Below are 21,035 nucleotides of genomic sequence, written 5' to 3' on the forward strand. Positions count from 1 at the left end.
CCTCCTCTTCTTTGTTCTCTTCCTCCCTCTTTATCCTCCTTCATCCAACCTACTATACCATCCCCCCTCCTCTTCTCTCCCCCCTCTGTCCGTCCTCCCACCCTGTCCTCCCTCCCCGTCCTCACTCCTCATCCTCCTCTTCCTCCTCCTCCTCCATCCTCATCCTCCTCCTCTTGCCTCCTCCTCCTCGTCCCTTTCCTCCTCCCCATCCTCCCTTCTCCTCCTCTTACATCCTCTTCCTCCTCTTACAGCTTCCTCTTCCCTCCCTTCCCTCTCCCCTCATCCTCTTCCTCCCTCCTCCTCCATTGTCTTCCTCTTCTTCCTCCTCCATCCTCCTCCCAGTCTCTTGAAAGACCCAATCAGAGTGCAGAGCAGAGAGGTGACACTTCATTAAGAGGCTTAGAAAACGGAGACAAGATCATTTCCTTATTCCCTTAATAGCCTCTGCCTAATATTATTGTTTGTCTTTTTACAGTGAGTTGACAGAAGCCCTCATGAACTTCATTTTACAGTACATTTCCAGCCATCAGCAAGAGAAAACACTGCCTAGTTTGTACTACTTTGAATAGAGAGTAGCCCACATGGACTTGATGATACAGTACAGTAAATATCCAGGCTCTGCTGAACCTCTCAAGAGGCTTAATAACTTCACGTGGGCCCTTTTCATTTAACTCCTTGTTGGGAGACTAAGGAGAGGTGCTTCACCTACATGTTAATTAGTCTAAGACATTTACATTTCTCTTTTTCTGTCAGCGGGACAGCCTTCTCCTCTTCTCCTCCCTCCCCTCCCCCTCCTCCACCTCCTCCCCCTCCTCCTCCTCCCTCCTCCTCCATCCACCTCCTCCCTCCTCCTCCTCCCTCCTCTTCCCTCCTCCTCCATCCTCCTCCTCCTCCCTTCTCCTCCATCCTCCTCCTCTTTTATATACCTCTGTCAGCGGGATTGGGGGGGGGGGTGAGGGGAGGACACATTCCTCCATTTGAATTACTTCTATGAAAAGAGCAGGAGTAGTTTTTAAAGGAATTACGTATGACCACAACCGTTCTAATTACGTCTATACCCAAAGCTTATCGGCTGGCAGCTGCTAAGACAAATTTTTCTAAACTTTATCGTTTCTAATGTGAATAAGTGAGTTACAGCAGGGACAATGGTGTAAAGGGTTCTTCATTTATGAAGTGTAGATGGATTAAGTGAAGTAAATCTTTTTTTCTAACCGGTAAATGTTTTTTAAAATTTTAGGTGGCTGGTGGCCCCTATGCCTTCTGTGTCTGTTCAAATGTCTGTCATTGTATCATTGTTCCACTGTAGACGAGCCTACACGCCATCAAGAATGATATCAAACCACTGTGTTTCTATGTGTTAATGTTCAAACGCCAGTCAGTCACCACTTGAATCTGACTTTCTTTGTGATTTCAGATATGACATTGATTCCAAAAGTCCAGATCTGGCAAAGCATGTAAGTGAAAAAGCTGTCACTTTGTGCCGGTGCCTCATTGTTGTTTGACTTTTTCTTTGCCATCATCCTCTATTCTCCATGAATGGAAACTTTTATTTTGAAATGGAAACTTTTATTTTGGTTTTATGCTAATCAAAAATCCATGTCGTCCCGAAGCTCACATATACTGTTGGATGGAAATAGTAAATAATAGTGGCTTACTAACCAGCATTTCACGATGTGGCCTTGCTGTCTGTCCACACACTGTTACCTTTTTATAAATATTGATAGCATATTACATTATGTGTTGATATTGTGTAGCTTTCATAATAATACATTTAGCACATAGACAAGTTGGTTGTTTAGCAACAAAACCGGGTCAAAACAGACAGGGTTGGCTTAGATTGTTGACAGCATGTAAATTTTATTTAGTCTCCAATGTTTATTGAAAACATAAATACATTTGTAAAATGAGCACTCGTTGTCTCTCAAATACATTGTGACAGTTAATGGGTGGCTAAGGTAGTTATTTTTTGGTTTGTTGCCTTATTAGCATTGACGTGAAAATAACTCAAAACAAGACATGGTATCAAGAACAAGATGAAACAAGCTAAAACTAGTCACTTATGATTCCCCACATGGCAGTTTATTGTCATTGTTGGTAGCCATCTGGCCATCCAGAACCATGGCAGTTTCTTGTCATTGTTGGTTGCTATCTGGCCATCCAGAACCATGGCAGTTTATTGTCATTGTTGGTAGCTATCTGGCCATCCAGAACCATGGCAGTTTCTTGTCATTGTTGGTAGCTATCTGGCCATCCAGAACCATGGCAGTTTATTGTCATTGTTGGTAGCTATCTGGCCATCCAGAACCATGGCAGTTTATTGTCATTGTTGGTAGCTATCTGGCCATCCAGAACCATGGCAGTTTATTGTCATTGTTGGTAGCTATCTGGCCATCCAGAACCATGGCAGTTTCGTGTCATTGTTGGTAGCTATCTGGCCATCCAGAACCATGGCAGTTTCTTGTCATTGTTGGTAGCTATCTGGCCATCCAGAACCATGGCAGTTTCTTGTCATTGTTGGTAGCTATCTGGCCATCCAGAACCATGTCAGTTTCTTGTCATTGTTGGTAGCTATCTGGCCATCCAGAACCATGGCAGTTTCGTGTCATTGTTGGTAGCTATCTGGCCATCCAGAACCATGGCAGTTTCTTGTCATTGTTGGTAGCTATCTGGCCATCCAGAACCATGGCAGTTTATTGTCATTGTTGGTAGCTATCTGGCCATCCAGAATCATGCCAGTTTCTTGTCATTGTTGGTAGCTATCTGGCCATCCAGAACCATGGCAGTTTCTTGTCATTGTTGGTAGCCATCTGGCCATCCAGAACCATGGCAGTTTCTTGTAATTGTTGGTAGCCATCTGGCCATCCAGAACCATGGCAGTTTCTTGTCATTGTTGGTAGCTATCTGGCCATCCAGAACCATGGCAGTTTCTTGTCATTGTTGGTAGCCATCTGGCCATCCAGAACCATGGCAGTTTCTTGTAATTGTTGGTAGCCATCTGGCCATCCAGAACCATGGCAGTTTCTTGTAATTGTTGGTAGCCATCTGGCCATCCAGAACCATGGCAGTTTCTTGTCATTGTTGGTAGCCATCTGGCCATCCAGAACCATGGCAGTTTCTTGTCATTGTTGGTAGCCATCTGGCCATCCAGAACCATGGCAGTTTCTTGTAATTGTTGGTAGCCATCTGGCCATCCAGAACCATGGCAGTTTCTTGTCATTGTTGGTAGCCATCTGGCCATCCAGAACCATATGCTCACAGACTTCTGCCCCATTGAAGCGTGAGCATCGTTCTCCTTGACGTTATCAGCTAACCTATATCGTGTGACCTATATTTTTTGTAAGAACTGAAGGTTGCTTTTTCATACCATTATCAAAACTTGTGAAACCCATTTTCTTAAATTCTAGGCATGATCTATTGTGCTTCAATGGTATTAGCAATGTGCTCACATGTATAACGTTATGATGATGAATGAATGATAGCATAATGTTTTGCAGTGAAAGCTTTGAAAAGAAACCCATTAGTCACACAATAATATAATATATGATAATATATCTGCAGTCAATGGTTTGCATAATACCAGAAAATTCTTCATTATTTCTTCATTTGCCATGTTTAAATTGGATTGTTTTGTACTCAATTTTGTGTTACTAACTGTCGTCTTACATAAAACCCAGTTCCCTCTCTCTCTCCCTCTCTATCCCCCTTTCTCCCCCCTTTTCTTCCTTTCTCCCCCTTCCTCCTCTGTTCTATCCCCCCTTTCTCCCCCCTTTTCTTCCTTTCTTCCCCTTCCTCCTCTGTTCTATCCCCCTTTCTCCCCGTTCTATCCCCCTTTCTCCTCCCCTTTCTCCCCGTTCTATCCCCCTTTCTCCCGTTCTATCCCCATTTCTCCTCCCCTTTCTCCCCGTTCTATCCCCATTTCTCCTCCCCTTTCTCCCCGTTCTATCCCCCTTTCTCCTCCCCTTTCTCCCCGTTCTATCCCCCTTTCTCCCGTTCTATCCCCCTTTCTCCTCCCCTTCCTCCTCTGTTCTATCCCCCTTTCTCCCGTTCTATCCCCCTTTCTCCTCCCCTTTCTCCCCGTTCTATCCCCGTTCTCCTCCCCTTTCTCCCCGTTCTATCCCCTTTCTCCTCCCCTTTCTCCCGTTCTATCCCCCTTTCTCCTCCCCTTTCTCCCGTTCTATCCCCCTTTCTCCCGTTCTATCCCCCTTTCTCCTCCCCTTTCTCCCGTTCTATCCCCCTTTCTCCCGTTCTATCCCCATTTCTCCTCCCCTTTCTCCCCGTTCTATCCCCATTTCTCCTCCCCTTTCTCCCGTTCTATCCCCATTTCTCCTCCCCTTTCTCCCGTTCTATCCCCCTTTCTCCTCCCCTTTCTCCCCGTTCTATCCACCTTTCTCCTCCCCTTTCTCCCTGTTCTATCCCCCTTTCTCCTCCCCTTTCTCCCCGTTCTATCCCCCTTTCTCCCCGTTCTATCCCCCTTTCTCCTCCCCTTTCTCCCGTTCTATCCCCCTTTCTCCCGTTTCTATCCCCCATTTCTCCTCCCCTTTCTCCCGTTTTATCCCCCTTTCTCCTCCCCTTTCTCCCGTTCTATCCCCCTTTCTCCCGTTCTATCCCCCTTTCTCCTCCCCTTTCTCCCCGTTCTATCCCCCTCCCGTTCTATCCCCCTTTCTCCCCGTTCTATCCCCTTTCTCCCCCTTTCTTCCCGTTCTTTCCCCATTCTATCCCCGTTCTATCCCCCTTTCTCCCCGTTCTATCCCCCTTTTTCCCCCATTCTATCCCCGTTCTATCCCCCTTTCTCCCGTTCTATCCCCTTTCTCCCCCTTTCTCCCCGTTCTATCCCCCTTCTCCCTGTTCTATCCCCCTTTCTCCCCCTTCTCCCGTTCTATCCCCCTTTCTCCCCCCTTCTCCCCGTTCTATCCCCCTTTCTCCCCGTTCTATTCCCCTCCCCCTTCTCCCCGTTCTATCCCCTTTCTCCCCCTTCTCCCCATTCTATCCCCCTTTCTCCCCGCTGCCCCCCTTTTCTTCTCTTCTTTCCCGCTTTGTGTTTTCTCTTGTTTGATGACGGTCTTGTATGGTATTTGAGTCTTGTGCCTTCTCTTACATGATATGCTCTGTGGTTGTTATTGTTGTGGTTGTTGTTGTTATTGTCTATGCTGCCGCCTGGTGTACCCCCCCTCCTGCTCTTCCTCCTCCTCCTCTTCCTCTTCCTTCTCCTCCTCCCTGGAAGCCCTCCGACATTGACGTACGTGTTTGACTCCTCCAACCAAACTTTATCTCTCTTCAATGTTTTATAACACACTGCTTATAACACGCTGCTTAGCTCCTCATCAGCTGTCCTTGTTTTCCCCCTGTCTCCCCATGAACAACGAACTCTCCACTCCTCCCTCCGTCCCTCCACCCCCATCCCCCCCATCAGGACTTCTTGGGGCAGGTGTTCTGTACCTTGGGAGAGATTGTAGGATCACCCGCCAGTCGACTGGAGAAACCTCTGGGGTGAGTAAAGACGGGCGGAATTGATTGATGGGTTGAAGCTGTGTGACCCTGGAGTGAGTAGTGGTGGTCTTAAACTTAGACTCTATGATGTCACCATGAGCAGCATGATGATGTTACCATGAGCAGCAGGATGATGTCACCATGAGCAGCAGGATGATGTTACCATGAGCAGCGGGATGATGTTACCATGAGCAGCGGGATGATGTTACCATGAGCAGCAGGATGATGTCACCATGAGCAGCGGGATGATGTCACCATGAGCAGCAGGACGATGTTACCATGTGCAGCAGGATGATGTTACCATGAGCAGCAGGATGATGTTACCATGAGCAGCAGGATGATGTTACCATGAGCAGCGGGATGATGTTACCATGAGCAGCGGGATGATGTTACCATGAGCAGCGGGATGATGTTACCATGAGCAGCGGGATGATGTTACCATGAGCAGCGGGATGATGTCACCATGAGCAGCGGGATGATGTCACCATGAGCAGCGGGATGATGTCACCATGAGCAGCAGGATGATGTTACCATGAGCAGCAGGATGATGTTACCATGAGCAGCAGGATGATGTTACCATGAGCAGCGGGATGATGTTACCATGAGCAGCGGGATGATGTCACCATGAGCAGCAGGATGATGTTACCATGAGCAGCGGGATGATGTTACCATGAGCAGCGGGATGATGTCACCATGAGCAGCAGGATGATGTCACCATGAGCAGCGGGATGATGTCACCATGAGCAGAATCCCTGGTTCTGTTCTAATATCCAGACTAGCACACCACTTAGTATTAAAGCCTAGTTCAGATACATGAGACGAGATGAGACGGTTTTATGTCGTTATAGAACAAAGTTTGTTTGATCTGAACAGTTTAGTTTTAGAAGTTTTAGAACTCTCGTATGATTCAGCGGTATCACAACCGGCAGTGATTGGGAGTCCCATAGAGGGGGGCGCACAATTGGCCCAGCCTCGTCCGGGTTTAGCCAGTGTAGCCCGTCATTATAAATATTAATTTGTTCTTAACTCTTCCTCCCGGGGAAGGACTGCCCGTTCCATGATCTCGCCATCACGGTTGACAACTCCATTGTGTCCTCCTCCCAGAGCGCTAAGAACCTTGGCGTGATCCTGGACAACACCCTGTCGTTCTCAACTAACATCAAGGCGGTGGCCCGTTCCTGTAGGTTCATGCTCTACAACATCCGCAGAGTACGACCCTGCCTCACACAGGAAGCGGCGCAGGTCCTAATCCAGGCACTTGTCATCTCCCGTCTGGATTACTGCAACTCGCTGTTGGCTGGGCTCCCTGCCTGTGCCATTAAACCCCTACAACTCATCCAGAACGCCGCAGCCCGTCTGGTGTTCAACCTTCCCAAGTTCTCTCACGTCACCCCGCTCCTCCGCTCCCTCCACTGGCTTCGTTGAAGCTCGCATCCGCTACAAGACCATGGTGCTTGCCTACGGAGCTGTGAGGGGAACGGCACCTCAGTACCTCCAGGCTCTGATCAGGCCCTACACCCAAACAAGGGCACTGCGTTCATCCACCTCTGGCCTGCTCGCCTCCCTACCACTGAGGAAGTACAGTTCCCGCTCAGCCCAGTCAAGACTGTTCGCTGCTCTGGCCCCCCAATGGTGGAACAAACTCCCTCACGACGCCAGGACAGCGGAGTCAATCACCACCTTCCGGAGACACCTGAAACCCCACCTCTTTAAGGAATACCTAGGATAGGATAAAGTAATCCTTCTCACCCCCCCTTAAAAGATTTAGATGCACTATTGTAAAGTGGCTGTTCCACTGGATGTCATAAGGTGAACGCACCAATTTGTAAGTCGCTCTGGATAAGAGCGTCTGCTAAATGACTTAAATGTAAATGTAAATGTAAACTTACTTGCCTAGTTAAATAAAGGTTAAATTATGTTTTTTTCAATGTTTCTGCAGCTTGCTAGCCTATCTTGCGGATGTTTCTCTGACAAGTCACACGGTGTGGCCTGTTTCTGGTACACATATTCCAGTGATATATCTTTGCTAAAACACCTTGCTACAACAATTGGCAACTTTGTATCGAAGTTTCATCACTTCGTTGTAATGCGGGCGCCGTTGCCGTAGAAACGGTCTTGACCGCACATCTCTCCCCTGTTTGATCTGCGACCTGATCTTCAGTCAGCTGTTTTTACAACTCAACATTCTTAAACGGTCTGGTTTTGGCCCGTCATGTCGGCTAATGTATCTGAACTGGGCTTTGGAATGAAGCACCGACTACATCATGTACAGTGAGCTCTAAAAGTATTGGGGACATATTGTTTTGTCGTTTGGGCTCTGTACTCTAGCACTTTGAAATGGTACAATGATGATGGGGTTAAAGTGGAGCCTGTCAGCTGTAATTTAAGGGTATTTTCGTCCATATAGGTTGAACCGTTTAGGAATTACAGCACGTTTTGTACATAGACCCCCCCCCCCCCCCATTTTATATGCACCAAACTCATACCCCCAAGACATGCTAACCTCTCACCATTACAATAACAGGGAGGTTAGCATTTTGGAGCAGGGTATGATATTTATGCCTCTGTAACTTTCTCACAATTCGTTCAGGATTATCCGTAATCATGATAGCATCCACATTAATGTATAATGTAGTGTTCAGAAAGATATTCTGTTCTTATTTATAATAATAGTAACTCCAAAATGACACTACATTATTTACCATGAATTTCTATTGGGCTCAAAATAATCTGAAACACAACCAAAACAAACAGCAAATGCATCCAACACGTTTGTTGAGTCACAAGCTTGATGTACCCATTGCATGCTGGGAATATGGGACGAAATACTTACATTTGTACTACTTTAATACACAATAATTTTGGTCCCCTAATATGAATGAAAATACCCACAATTTTAAGCTGACAGTCTGCACTAACCTCATAATCGTATAATTTCAAATCCAAAGTGCTGGAGTACAGAGCCAAAACAACTAAACATTTGTCACTGACACACTACTGTTAGAGCTCACTGCATATTAACAGTACATTCTAACATCGTTGCACTGCTTCACCATCCCAATGTCTGTTAGACAAAGTAGTTCCCTAACAAATAATTCCCTAATCACTTGGGCCAATCAACAGATGGCACACGAGTCAAACGACCTCGCTCCGCCTCGAGAGTTGAACTATGTTCAGCCATGTAGCCAAATTGTACACTTGTACCAGTTGCCATGTGGCTTGACTTTATCCATGGCGCCCACTATATCATGAAAGCACCATTGACTCCGGAGTCATCAAACAGGCCTCTTTATATTTCTGTGTGCATTGGAACGTAAACACAGCTAGCCAGCGCTTCTCATTGGCTTCCATGTGTTCTAGGGCTGTGTGTAACAAATAGCACTCTGTTCCCAACATAGTACACTACTTTTGACCAGAGCCCTATGGGAGCCCTACGGGAAATGGTAAAAAGAAAAGAACAGAACTATAAACGGAACAGGATGCCATTTGGGACAAAGCCCTAGGCTGTGGGATGACGATAAATATGTCTGTCATCGATAGCCATCTGTGGAGTACTTTAACTGTTCAGATAACATTGGGGTGAGATGATGGCACTGGTAATTGAACAGGACTCGGGGCTTCCTCTAACACTGTTACTGTCATTAAGGGAGCAATATGTAGAGTCTCCCTCAAATAGACTCACTCTGTCATGTAGAGTCTCCCTCATATAGACTCACTCTGTCAGGTAGAGTCTCCCTCATATAGACTCACTCTGTCATGTAGAGTCTCAAACTTATAGACTCACTCTGTCATGTAGAGTCTCCTTACAGACTCACTCTGTCATGTAGTCTCCCTCATATAGACTCACTCTGTCATGTAGAGTCTCCCTCGTATAGACTCACTCTGTCATGTAGAGTCTCCCTCTTATAGACTCACTCTGTCAGGTAGAGTCTCCCTCTTATAGACTCCCTCTGTCATGTAGAGTCTCAAACTTATAGACTCACTCTGTCATGTAGAGTCTCCCTCGTATAGACTCACTCTGTCATGTAGTCTCCCTCATATAGACTCACTCTGTCATGTAGAGTCTCCCTCGTATAGACTCACTCTTTCATGTAGAGTCTCAAACTTATAGACTCACTCTGATGTAGAGTCTCCTTACAGACTCACTGTCATGTAGAGTCTCCCTCATATAGACTCACTCTGTCATGTAGAGTCTCCCTCATATAGACGCATTCTGTCATGGAGAGTCTCCGTCTTATAGACTCACTCTGTCATGTGGAGTCTCCCTCATATAGACTCACTCTGTCATGTAGTCTCCCTCTTATAGACTCACTCTGTCATGTAGAGTCTCCCTCATATAGACTCACTCTGTCATGTAGTCTCCCTCTTATAGACTCACTCTGTCATGTAGAGTCTCCTGCTTATAAACTCACTCTGTCATGTAGATTCTCTCTCGTAAAGACTCGCTCTGTCATGTAGAGTCTCCCTCATATAGACTCACTCTGTCATGTAGTCTCCCTCTTATAGACTCACTCTGTCATGTAGAGTCTCCTGCTTATAAACTCACTCTGTCATGTAGATTCTCTCTCGTAAAGACTCGCTCTGTCATGTAGAGTCTCCCTCATATAGACTCACTCTGTCATGTAGAGTCTCCCTCATATAGACTCACTGTCAGGGAGAGTCTCCCTTGTGTAGAATCACTCGGTCATGTAGAGTCTCCCTCTTATAGACTCACTCTGTCATGTAGAGTCTCCCTCATATAGACTCACTCTGTCATGTAGAGTGGCATGATGCTGACATGAGAGACAGAGAGAGACACCCTCTTGTCTTAGACACCATTCACACACACACACACACACACACACACACACACACACACACACACACACACACACACACACACACAGACACAGCGACACAGCATAAACTTAGTGGTTGGAAGACACCCTATCTTAGACACACCACCAGCACCGTGAACACCTCCCTCAGCGCTGCAAGCGATCTATACAGAAACGGACACAAATGTTTGACATTGTGTGTGTGTGGCTGGACAGTATAATAGTGGATTAACGTGTGTTGCCCTTCTGTTGAGAATAAGAGGATCAAGACATTTTGTTAACATGCTGTATACTATGCTGTGAACTTGGCTTCATGACTCACCTTAGAGACAGTGCGGACACAGAGAATGCAGAGAGAAAGAGAAAGAGAGGGAGGGAGAGAGGGGTTGAGAGGAGAGAGAGAGGGGAGAGGGGTTGGCAGAGGGCCCAAAACAGATGGGAGGAACACTGATTTCTGTGAATCTGAAACTAGGTGGACAGGACACACAGTTGTGGTGGGATGCCAGACACAGCTAATAAGATTTAGTTTAGTTTATTAATTCAACCATTTATAAAAACAAGCACACATAAAACTTGAAAAGGCCATACATGAACAAAAATAACGTTTTCGAGGATAACACACAATAAAGTCTGGGACTTATTTCCATTGTGGTCCTCTTGAGACAAGATGGCTGGACAAGATCAAACACAGTATGGCAGTGAAATAATAAAACAAAAACAGAGAAGAAGAACATCTATCTCATCAAAAACAGAGAAGAAGAACATCTATCTCATCTAAAACAGAGAAGAAGAACATCTATCTCCTCAAAAACAGAGAAGAAGAACATCTATCTCATCTAAAACAGAGAAGAAGAACATCTATCTCATCTAAAACAGAGAAGAAGAACATCTATCTCATCAAAAACAGAGAAGAAGAACATCTATCTCATCTAAAACAGAGAAGAAGAACATCTATCTCATCTAAAACAGAGAAGAAGAACATCTATCTCATCTAAAACAGAGAAGAAGAACATCTATCTCATCTAAAACAGAGAAGAAGAACATCTATCTCATCAAAAACAGAGAAGAAGAACATCTATCTCATCTAAAACAGAGAAGAAGAACATCTATCTCATCTAAAACAGAGAAGAAGAACATCTATCTCATCTAAAACAGAGAAGAAGAACATCTATCTCATCAAAAACAGAGAAGAAGAACATCTATCTCATCAAAAACAGAGAAGAAGAACATCTATCTCATCTAAAACAGAGAAGAAGAACATCTATCTCATCTAAAACAGAGAAGAAGAACATCTATCTCATCTAAAACAGAGAAGAAGAACATCTATCTCATCTAAAACAGAGAAGAAGAACATCTATCTCATCAAAACCAGAGAAGAAGAACATCTATCTCATCTAAAACAGAGAAGAAGAACATCTATCTCATCATTCCAGTTTCATCATAGGGGTTATTCATATGGGCACAGAAGACATCAAACATGTTTTTACTTTATTTTTAAAGCTGCCCAGAGAGGACGTTATTTTTATAGGCAGTGGCAACTCATTCCACTCTGAGGCTCCAGTATACAAGAACGTACCTTTCCCAGCATTACTCCTGAACCTGTATAAGCACACATCAGCAACACCTGGTCTGGTGCTGTGATTGTGTGCCTCCCTAACACGAGGAACGTAATGACTTAGATATCTGGGCGCAGGACCATAACTACTCCTGTAAACCAAACCTAGTCTAATCTGGGACACCCTAGCCTCAACAGGCAGCCAGTTTAGACTCACCTTCAATACTACCCTGATCAGCTTATTCTGGGCTATCTGGAGCTTCCCCTTCATGGGTGTAGATATGCCCCCAAACCAGGAAGTACTGGCATAGTCAAAATGGCATTGAATGCGGGCAGTAGCTAGCACTTTCATGGAGTCCTTATCAAGCAACTTGGACATTCTAGCCAAAAACTTAGTCCTGGCATTAACCTTCCCTAGCACCATATTGGCCATGCTCACACCTCCCAAGCTTCCATCAAGGATGTATCCAAAGTAGCTAACAGAGATTTTAGTAGTCAGCACCTCACCCCCTAACTCCACTCTGATTTCAGGCAAACTGCACAATTTAGGTCTGGATCCAAAAATAATTGTTTCAGTTTTCCCTAAGTGCAGAGATAGCTTATTATCTCCAAGCCATTTGCTAATGCTAGTAATCTCTGTGCTAAGTATGCTCTCCAATCTAGTTTTACTTTTGTGAGACACCAGAAGTGTAGAGTCATCCACATGAAGAAAAACCCAGCCTCCAGCCTACCCAGCCTCGAGGGATACTGCTTAACCCCAGTGCCTCCAGTTTGGAGATTAGGAGACAGTGGTTAACTGTATCAAAGGCCTCCTGTAGGTCAAGCAGTACCATTCCACACAGATTTCCCTCATCAATCTCTTTCCTGATGAAGTCAGTCAAGTAAAGTAGACATGAATCAGTGGACTATGTTTTTCTAAAACCCGACTGAAAATCATACATTAGACCCTGTTTTTAACATATTCATACATTTGCTCATGTACAATTCTCTACGGGATCTTTTGATGTTACACAGAGGATAGATACAGGTCTATAATTCCCAGGGTCAGACTTTATACGCTTATTCAGAGGTATAACTATAGCTTGATTCATGTCCCTGGGAAAGGTGCCTTGTTCAAGAGAGAGACTAAAGATATGCGTAATACAAGGGCCAATTTGTTCAGCAGAATCTATAAGAAACCTTGCAGGAATATTATCCAGGCCTGTGGCTTTGGAGCATTTAAGCTTTGCCAGCATACTGATTATTTTGGCTGTTGCTACCTTTGCAAAAGTAAAAGAGTTTGGCTGAACCCCTAACTCTACATAATACAACTTGACTTGGTTGCTTCCATGCAAACCAGAACTGGTGGGCAGCTTGCTAGACATAGTAGTGGTGGGATGCCAGACACAGCTAACAGGATGAGAGGAATGTAAACTCAGCAACAACAAAAAAGAAGACCTCTCACTGTCAAGTGCGTTTATTTTTTAGCAAACTTATGTGTAAATATTTGTGTGAACATAACAAGATTCAATAACTGAGACATAAACTGAACAAGTTCCACAGACATGTGACTAACAGAAATGGAATAATGTGTCCCTGAACAAAGGGGGGTCAAAAAAGTAATAGTCAGTATCTGGTGTGGCCACCAGCTGCATTAAGTACTGCAGTGCATCTCCTCCTCGTGGACTGCACCAGATTTGCCAGTTCTTGTTGTGAGATGTTACCCCACTCTTCCATCAAGGCACCTGCAAGTTCCCGGACATTTCTGGGGGGGAATTACCCTAGCCCTCACCCTCTAATCCAACAGGTCCCAGGCGTGCTCAATGGGATTGAGATCCGGGCTCTTCGCTGGCCATGACAGAACACTGACATTCCTGTCTAGCAGGAAATCACACACAGAACGGGCAGTATAGCTGGTGGCATTGTCATGCTGGAGGGTCATGTAAGGATGAGCCTGCAGGAAGGGTACCACATGAGGGAGGAGGATGTCTTCCCTGTAACGCACAGTGTTGAGATTGCCTGCAATGACAACAAGCTCAGTCTGATGATGCTGTGACACACCGCCCCAGACCATGATGGACCCTCCACCTCCAAATCGATCTCGCTCCACAGTACAGGCCTCGGTGTAACGCTCATTCCTTCGACGATAAACGCGAATCCAACCTTCACCCCTGGTGAGACAAAACCGCGACTCATCAGTAAAGAGCACTTTTTGCCAGTCCTGTCTGGTCCTGCGACGGTGGGTTTGTGCCCATAGGTTATGTTGTTGCCGGTGATGTCTGGTGAGGACCTGCCTTACAATAGGCCTACAAGCCCTCAGTCCAGCCTCTATCAGCCTATTGCGGACAGTCTGAGCACTGATGGAGGGATTGTGCATTCCTGGTGTAACTTGGGCAGTTGTTGTTGCCATCCTGTACCTGTCCCGCAGGTGTGATGTTCGGATGTACCGATCCTGTGCAGGTGTTGTTACACATGGTCTGCCACTGCGAGAATGATCAGCTGTCCATCCTGTCTCCCTGTAGCGCTGTCTTAGGCGTCTTACAGTACAGACATTGCAATTTATTGCCCTGGCCACATCTGCAGTGCTCATGCCTCCTTGCAGCATGCCTAAGGCATGTTCATGCAGATGAGCAGGGGAGCCTGGGCATCTTTCTTTTGGTGTTTTTCAGAGTCAGTTGAAAGGCCTCTTCAGTATTTGGATTATCTTTGAAAGACAGGGTCATTTTTTGCTGAGTTTAGATGTGTTTTGGTAGTTTGTGTGTGCATGCACTGTGTAACTGTCGGATTACATGTAATGGATTACAAAAATAAACTGGAGCTGTAATCTGTTATATTACCTATATTATCTAAAATATTGTTATCAGATTAAAGAAATATATATTTTTGGGGGGATGATTACTTCTAGAATTACTTTAAAATTAAATTCAGATAAATATTCTCAAAGACGTTAAAAACAGCATTGAAAAAAAGGTGCAAATGTAAGTTTGTTCCGCTTGAGCGAGTCTGACCATAATTCATCCATTACGATGCGTTTGATGGATTGTGGGAGAAGAGCAGGAGGAATAGGCTTTTGTAGGCTGCAGTCCAAGCTATGTTTTCCAATGGAGTGAAGCAGTGTCCAACTTGAATAAATGCTGGGATATAAGAAGGACAGCAGTGGTGTAGCATACAGGAGGACAGCAGTGGTGTAGCATACAGGAGGACAGCAGTGGTGTAGCATACAGGAGGACAGCAGTGGTGTAGACTACAGGAGGACAGCAGTGGTGTAGACTACAGGAGGACAGCAGTGGTGTAGACTACAGGAGGACAGCAGTGGTGTAGCATACAGGAGGACAGCAGTGGTGTAGCACACAGGAGGACAGCAGTGGTGTAGCACACAGGAGGACAGCAGTGGTGTAGACTACAGGAGGACAGCAGTGGTGTAGACTACAGGAGGACAGCAGTGGTGTAGACTACAGGAGGACAGCAGTAGTGTAGCCTACAGAAGGACAGCAGCGGTGTAGACTACAGAAGGACAGCAGTGGTGTAGCCTACAGGAGGACAGCAGTAGTGTAGCCTACAGAAGGACAGCAGTGGTGTAGACTACAGAAGGACAGCAGTAGTGTAGCCTACAGGAGGACAGCAGTAGTGTAGCCTACAGAAGGACAGCAGTGGTGTAGCCTACAGGAGGACAGCAGTGGTGTAGCCTACAGGAGGACAGCAGTAGTGTAGCCTACAGAAGGACAGCAGTAGTGTAGCCTACAGGAGGACAGCAGTGGTGTAGCCTACAGAAGGACAGCAGTAGTGTAGCCTACAGGAGGACAGCAGTGGTGTAGACTACAGGAGGACAGCAGTAGTGTAGCATACAGGAGGACAGCAGTGGTGTAGCCTACAGGAGGACAGCAGTGGTGTAGACTACAGGAGGACAGCAGTGGTGTAGACTACAGGAGGACAGCAGTAGTGTAGCCTACAGGAGGACAGCAGCGGTGTAGCCTACAGGAGGACAGCAGTGGTGTAGACTACAGGAGGACAGCAGTAGTGTAGACTACAGGAGGACAGCAGTGGTGTAGACTACAGGAGGACAGCAGTAGTGTAGACTACAGGAGGACAGCAGTAGTGTAGCCTACAGGAGGACAGCAGTAGTGTAGCCTACAGAAGGACAGCAGTAGTGTAGACTACAGGAGGACAGCAGTAGTGTAGCCTACAGGAGGACAGCAGTAGTGTAGCCTACAGGAGGACAGCAGTGGTGTAGCCTACAGAAGGACAGCAGTAGTGTAGCCTACAGGAGGACAGCAGTGGTGTAGCCTACAGGAGGACAGCAGTGGTGTAGACTACAGGAGGACAGCAGTGGTGTAGACTACAGGAGGACAGCAGTAGTGTAGCCTACAGGAGGACAGCAGTGGTGTAGACTACAGGAGGACAGAAGTGGTGTAGACTACAGGAGGACAGCAGTAGTGTAGCCTACAGGAGGACAGCAGTAGTGTAGCCTACAGGAGGACAGCAGTGATATAGACTACAGGAGGACAGCAGTGGTATAGACTACAGGAGGACAGCAGTGGTGTAGACTACAGGAGGACAGCAGTGGTGTAGACTACAGGAGGATAGTATGAATCACACTGCTACTCCCTCATTTAGCTACTGGTACCTTACGTATTGTGGATGGTGTGAATGCGGATGGTGTGAATGCGGATGGTGTGAATGTGGATGGCTGTTCACAAATGTATATGTGTATTACAACCCAATATTGGTTCAATTGAATAAGTTCAAGCTGCCTCTCAATCATTGTTTTTCCAACTAGGGATGTATTCATTAAGGAAACCGTTTAAAGTTTAAGAACCAAACGGAAGCAAACAGAGCAAAACGAGAGTTTCTATTTGACAAATTCAGTTAGGTCCCTCACCGTTCCGTTCCATTTGCTTACGTTTAAGAAACGTTTAGCAACAGAATTGGCGTAATCAATATTCCCAAGTGGACAGCCAGCACAAAATGTGCATTTGCAACAGCTGCATTGTGTGCATCCCAGCCTATTTGGAAAAACTATTTCAGTTCCTCTACTCTAAACTACTCCATGGAATTCTGCTCCATACTGTAGACCACGAGTGGGGGACTGGCACAACAGTTTCACATGCCCATCCACTCTAGAGGACGCCAGTGTTGGAGCTAAATGAACACCGTAATAAGAGGCATGTGAAGGGGCACACTGAATATTAAGAATCAGGGAAACACAGGGAAGTGCTATGATAGTGTACAGCCCCCCCAAATACAGGTAGAGATTTAGAACCATAGCATATGGGGTTTATACAGTAAGGAAGAGTGGGGTAAGTTAGGCAAAGGGAGTAAGTTGAGGCACCGTTGTTTCTTGGAAACCGTACACAAAATTTATATTTTAACCAACTATTTAGGAAGAAGTCATAATTGTATGGAGTTTGTGAAGTTAGAAACCACATGGAAAAGGTGAGAAGATTTTCACCAGTCAAATGAAATGGATTGTGATAGAGATTTCATGATGCTTGTATCTAAACCAAAGTAGATACTTTTAAGATTGTTCTATACATCAGTTGGGGTCTCTATAAGCTTCACTATAAGGGCATAAACCTAGCATGAATGTGCATAATTATAGCTGTGTATCCTAATACAGCCAATAACTTTGCTTTGGGGTAAGTTGAGCCAATGGCCATGAAGTAAGCTGAGCCAGTGGCCATGGAGTAAGCTGAGCCAATGGCCATGGAGTAAGCTGAGCCAATGGCCATGGAGTAAGCTGAGCCAATGGTTGAGCCAATGGCCATGGAGTAAGCTGAGCCAATGGTTGAGCCAATGGCCATGGAGTAAGCTGAGCCAATGGCCATGGAGTAAGCTGAGCCAATGGCCATGGAGTAAGCTGAGCCAATGGTTGAGCCAATGGCCATGGAGTAAGCTGAGCCAATGGTTGAGCCAATGGCCATGGAGTAAGCTGAGCCAATGGTTGAGCCAATGGCCATGGAGTAAGCTGAGCCAATGGTTGAGCCAATGGCCATGGAGTAAGCTGAGCCAATGGTTGAGCCAATGGCCATGTAGTAAACTGAGCCAGTGGTTGAGCCAATGGCCATGGAGTAAGCTGAGCCAGTGGTTGAGCCAATGGCCATGGAGTAAGCTGAGCCAATGGTTGAGCCAATGGCCATGGAGTAAGCTGAGCCAGTGGTTGAGCCAATGGCCATGGAGTAAGCTGAGCCAGTGGTTGAGCCAATGGCCATGGAGTAAGCTGAGCCAGTGGTTGAGCCAATGGCCATGGAGTAAGCTGAGCCAGTGGTTGAGCCAATGGCCATGGAGTAAGCTGAGCCAGTGGTTGAGCCAATGGCCATGGAGTAAGCTGAGCCAGTGGTTGAGGCAATGGCAAGTTGAGCAAATTGAAGTGTTTTCTTCCCAGGCGTAAAGTATGGCATTATCACTAGGATATGAGTTAACAACAGGGCCTGGCCTATGTTAAAAGTTCATAAAAGTGTTTGTTAGGTGATAAGCCTGTGTTAAAAGATGATTAAACAATTAAAATATTTTCTTTTTTAAGCGTTTTTGTTGAATTGTGTTTGGAAAATAAAGATAGACATGGTTTTAAAAAGGCAGTGGTAATATTTAATTTGTACATTTGTAGGTGGCTTAACATACCCTGTAGGTGGCTTAACTTACCCTGTAGGTGGCTTAACTTACCCTGTAGGTGGCTTAACTTACCCTGTCGGTGGCTTAACTTACCCTGTCGGTGGCTTAATTTACCCTGTCGGTGGCTTAACTTACTCTGTACGGGGTTTAACTTACCCTGTAGGTGGCTTAACTTACCCTGTAGGTGGCTTAAGTTACCCTGTCGGTGGCTTAACTTACCCTGTCGGTGGCTTAACTTACTCTGTACGGGGTTTAACTTACCCTGTACGGGGCTTAACTTACCATGTAGGTGGCTTAACCATGTACCATGTAGGTGGCTTAACTTACTCTGTACAGGGTTTAACTTACCCTGTACGGGGCTTAATTTACCCTGTAGGTGGCTTAACTTACCCTGTAGGTGGCTTAACTTACCATGTAGGTGGCTTAACTTACCCTGTACGGGGCTTAACTTACCCTGTAGGTGGCTTAACTTACCCTGTAGGTGGCTTAACTTACCCTGTAGGTGGCTTAACTTACCATGTAGGTGGCTTAACTTACCCTGTAGGTGGCTTAACTTACCTGTAGGTAACTTAACCCTGTAGGTGGCTTAACTTACCCTGTAGGTGGCTTAACTTACCCTTTAGGTCGCTTAACTTACCTTTTAGGTGGCTTAACTTACCCTTTAGGTGGCTTAACTTACCCTTTAGGTGGCTTAACTTACCTTTTAGGTGGCTTAACTTACCTTTTAGGTCGCTTAACTTACCCTTTAGGTGGCTTAACTTAACCTGTACGGGGCTTAACTTACCCTGTAGGTGGCTTAACTTACCCTTTAGGTGGCTTAACTTACCCTGTACGGGGCTCAACTTACCCTTTAGGTCGCTTAACTTACCCTGTACTGGGCTCAACTTACCCTGTACGGGGCTCAACTTACCCTGTACGGGGCTCAACTTACCCTGTACGGGGCTCAACTTACCCTGTACGGGGCTCAACTTACCCTGAAGGTGGCTCAACTTAACTTACCCTGTACGGGGCTCAACTTAACTTACCCTGTACGGGGCTCAACTTAACTTACCCTGTACGGGGCTCAACTTAACTTACCCTGTATGGGGCTCAACTTAACTTACCCTGTAGGTGGCTTAACTTACCCTTTAGGTGGCTTAACTTACCCTGTACGGGGCTCAACTTACCCTGTACGGGGCTCAACTTACCCTGTACGGGGTTCAACTTACCCTGAAGGTGGCTCAACTTAACTTACCCTGTACGGGGCTCAACTTAACTTACCCTGTACGGGGCTCAACTTAACTTACCCTGTACGGGGCTCAACTTAACTTACCCTGTATGGGGCTCAACTTAACTTACCCTGTAGGTGGCTTAACTTACCCTTTAGGTGGCTTAACTTACCCTGTACGGGGCTCAACTTACCCTGTACGGGGCTCAACTTACCCTGTACGGGGTTCAACTTACCCTGAAGGTGGCTCAACTTAACTTACCCTGTACGGGGCTCAACTTAACTTACCCTGTACGGGGCTCAACTTAACTTACCCTGTACGGGGCTCAACTTAACTTACCCTGTATGGGGCTCAACTTAACTTACCCTGTACGGGGCTCAACTTAACTTACCCTGTATGGGGCTCAATTTAACTTACCCTGTACGGGGCTCAACTTAACTTACCCTGTAGGTGGCTCAACTTAACTTACCCTGTACAGGGCTCAACTTAACTTACCCTGTAGGTGGCTTAACTTAACTTACCCTGTACGGGGTAAAGTTTCCCCATTTCCCCATAAATTGTGCCAAGACAACACTTTTTTTTTGAGACAAGCTATATTTTCAAAACTGTACTGTTTACATAAATTCTGATTATTTCCAGTGTTACACAACGTCCTGACATATAAGTAGATATCTTTGTTGGAAATAATAGGACATTTCCCTTGACGGAGTGATGCTGAAATGTTTTTGCTCAACTTAACCCTCTATCTCCTACTGTGCTGTACTTAAAGAACAAATATGCTAGTTCTGCAGTTTACCTTTTTCCATGTGGTTCTGGAATAAACAGACATGGAAGAGGCTCGTCGTGTGGTTCTGGAATAAACAAGACTTGGAAGAGGCTCGTCGTGTGGTTCTGGAATAAACAAGACTTGGAAGAGGCTCGATGTGTGGTTCTGGAATAAACAAGACTTGGAAGAGGCTCGTCGTGTGGTTCTGGAATAAACAAGACTTGGAAGAGGCTCGTCGTGTGGTTCTGGAATAAACAAGACTTGGAAGAGGCTCGTCGTGTGGTTCTGGAATAAACAAGACTTGGAAGAGGCTCGTCGTGTGGTTCTGGAATAAACAAGACTTGGAAGAGGCTCGTCGTGTGGTTCTGGAATAAACAAGACTTGGAAGAGGATCGACGTGTGGTTCTGGAATAAACAAGACTTGGAAGAGGCTCGTCGTGTGGTTCTGGAATAAACAGACTTGGAAGAGGCTCGTCGTGTGGTTCTGGAATAAACAGACTTGGAAGAGGCTCGTCGTGTGGTTCTGGAATAAACAGACTTGGAAGAGGCTCGTCGTGTGGTTCTGGAATAAACAGACTTGGAAGAGGCTCGACATGTGGTTCTGGAATAAACAG

The 21,035-nt window shown here is 45.8% G+C and overlaps 1 protein-coding gene across 1 annotated transcript in view; it reads left to right on the forward strand.

Annotated features, from left to right (window-relative positions):
• LOC115101611 (copine-5-like) overlaps nt 1–21,035 on the forward strand; it is a 224,865-nt gene that overhangs the window by 71,708 nt on the left and 132,122 nt on the right. The window contains exons 5-6 of the mRNA XM_065005191.1: nt 1,415–1,454; nt 5,411–5,487. Coding sequence (XP_064861263.1) covers nt 1,415–1,454; nt 5,411–5,487 — 117 coding nt within the window. The remainder of the gene's footprint in view (nt 1–1,414; nt 1,455–5,410; nt 5,488–21,035) is intronic.

The sequence above is a fragment of the Oncorhynchus nerka genome, linkage group LG20 (assembly GCF_034236695.1).
Source record: "Oncorhynchus nerka isolate Pitt River linkage group LG20, Oner_Uvic_2.0, whole genome shotgun sequence".
Taxonomy (NCBI): Eukaryota; Metazoa; Chordata; class Actinopteri; order Salmoniformes; family Salmonidae; genus Oncorhynchus; species Oncorhynchus nerka.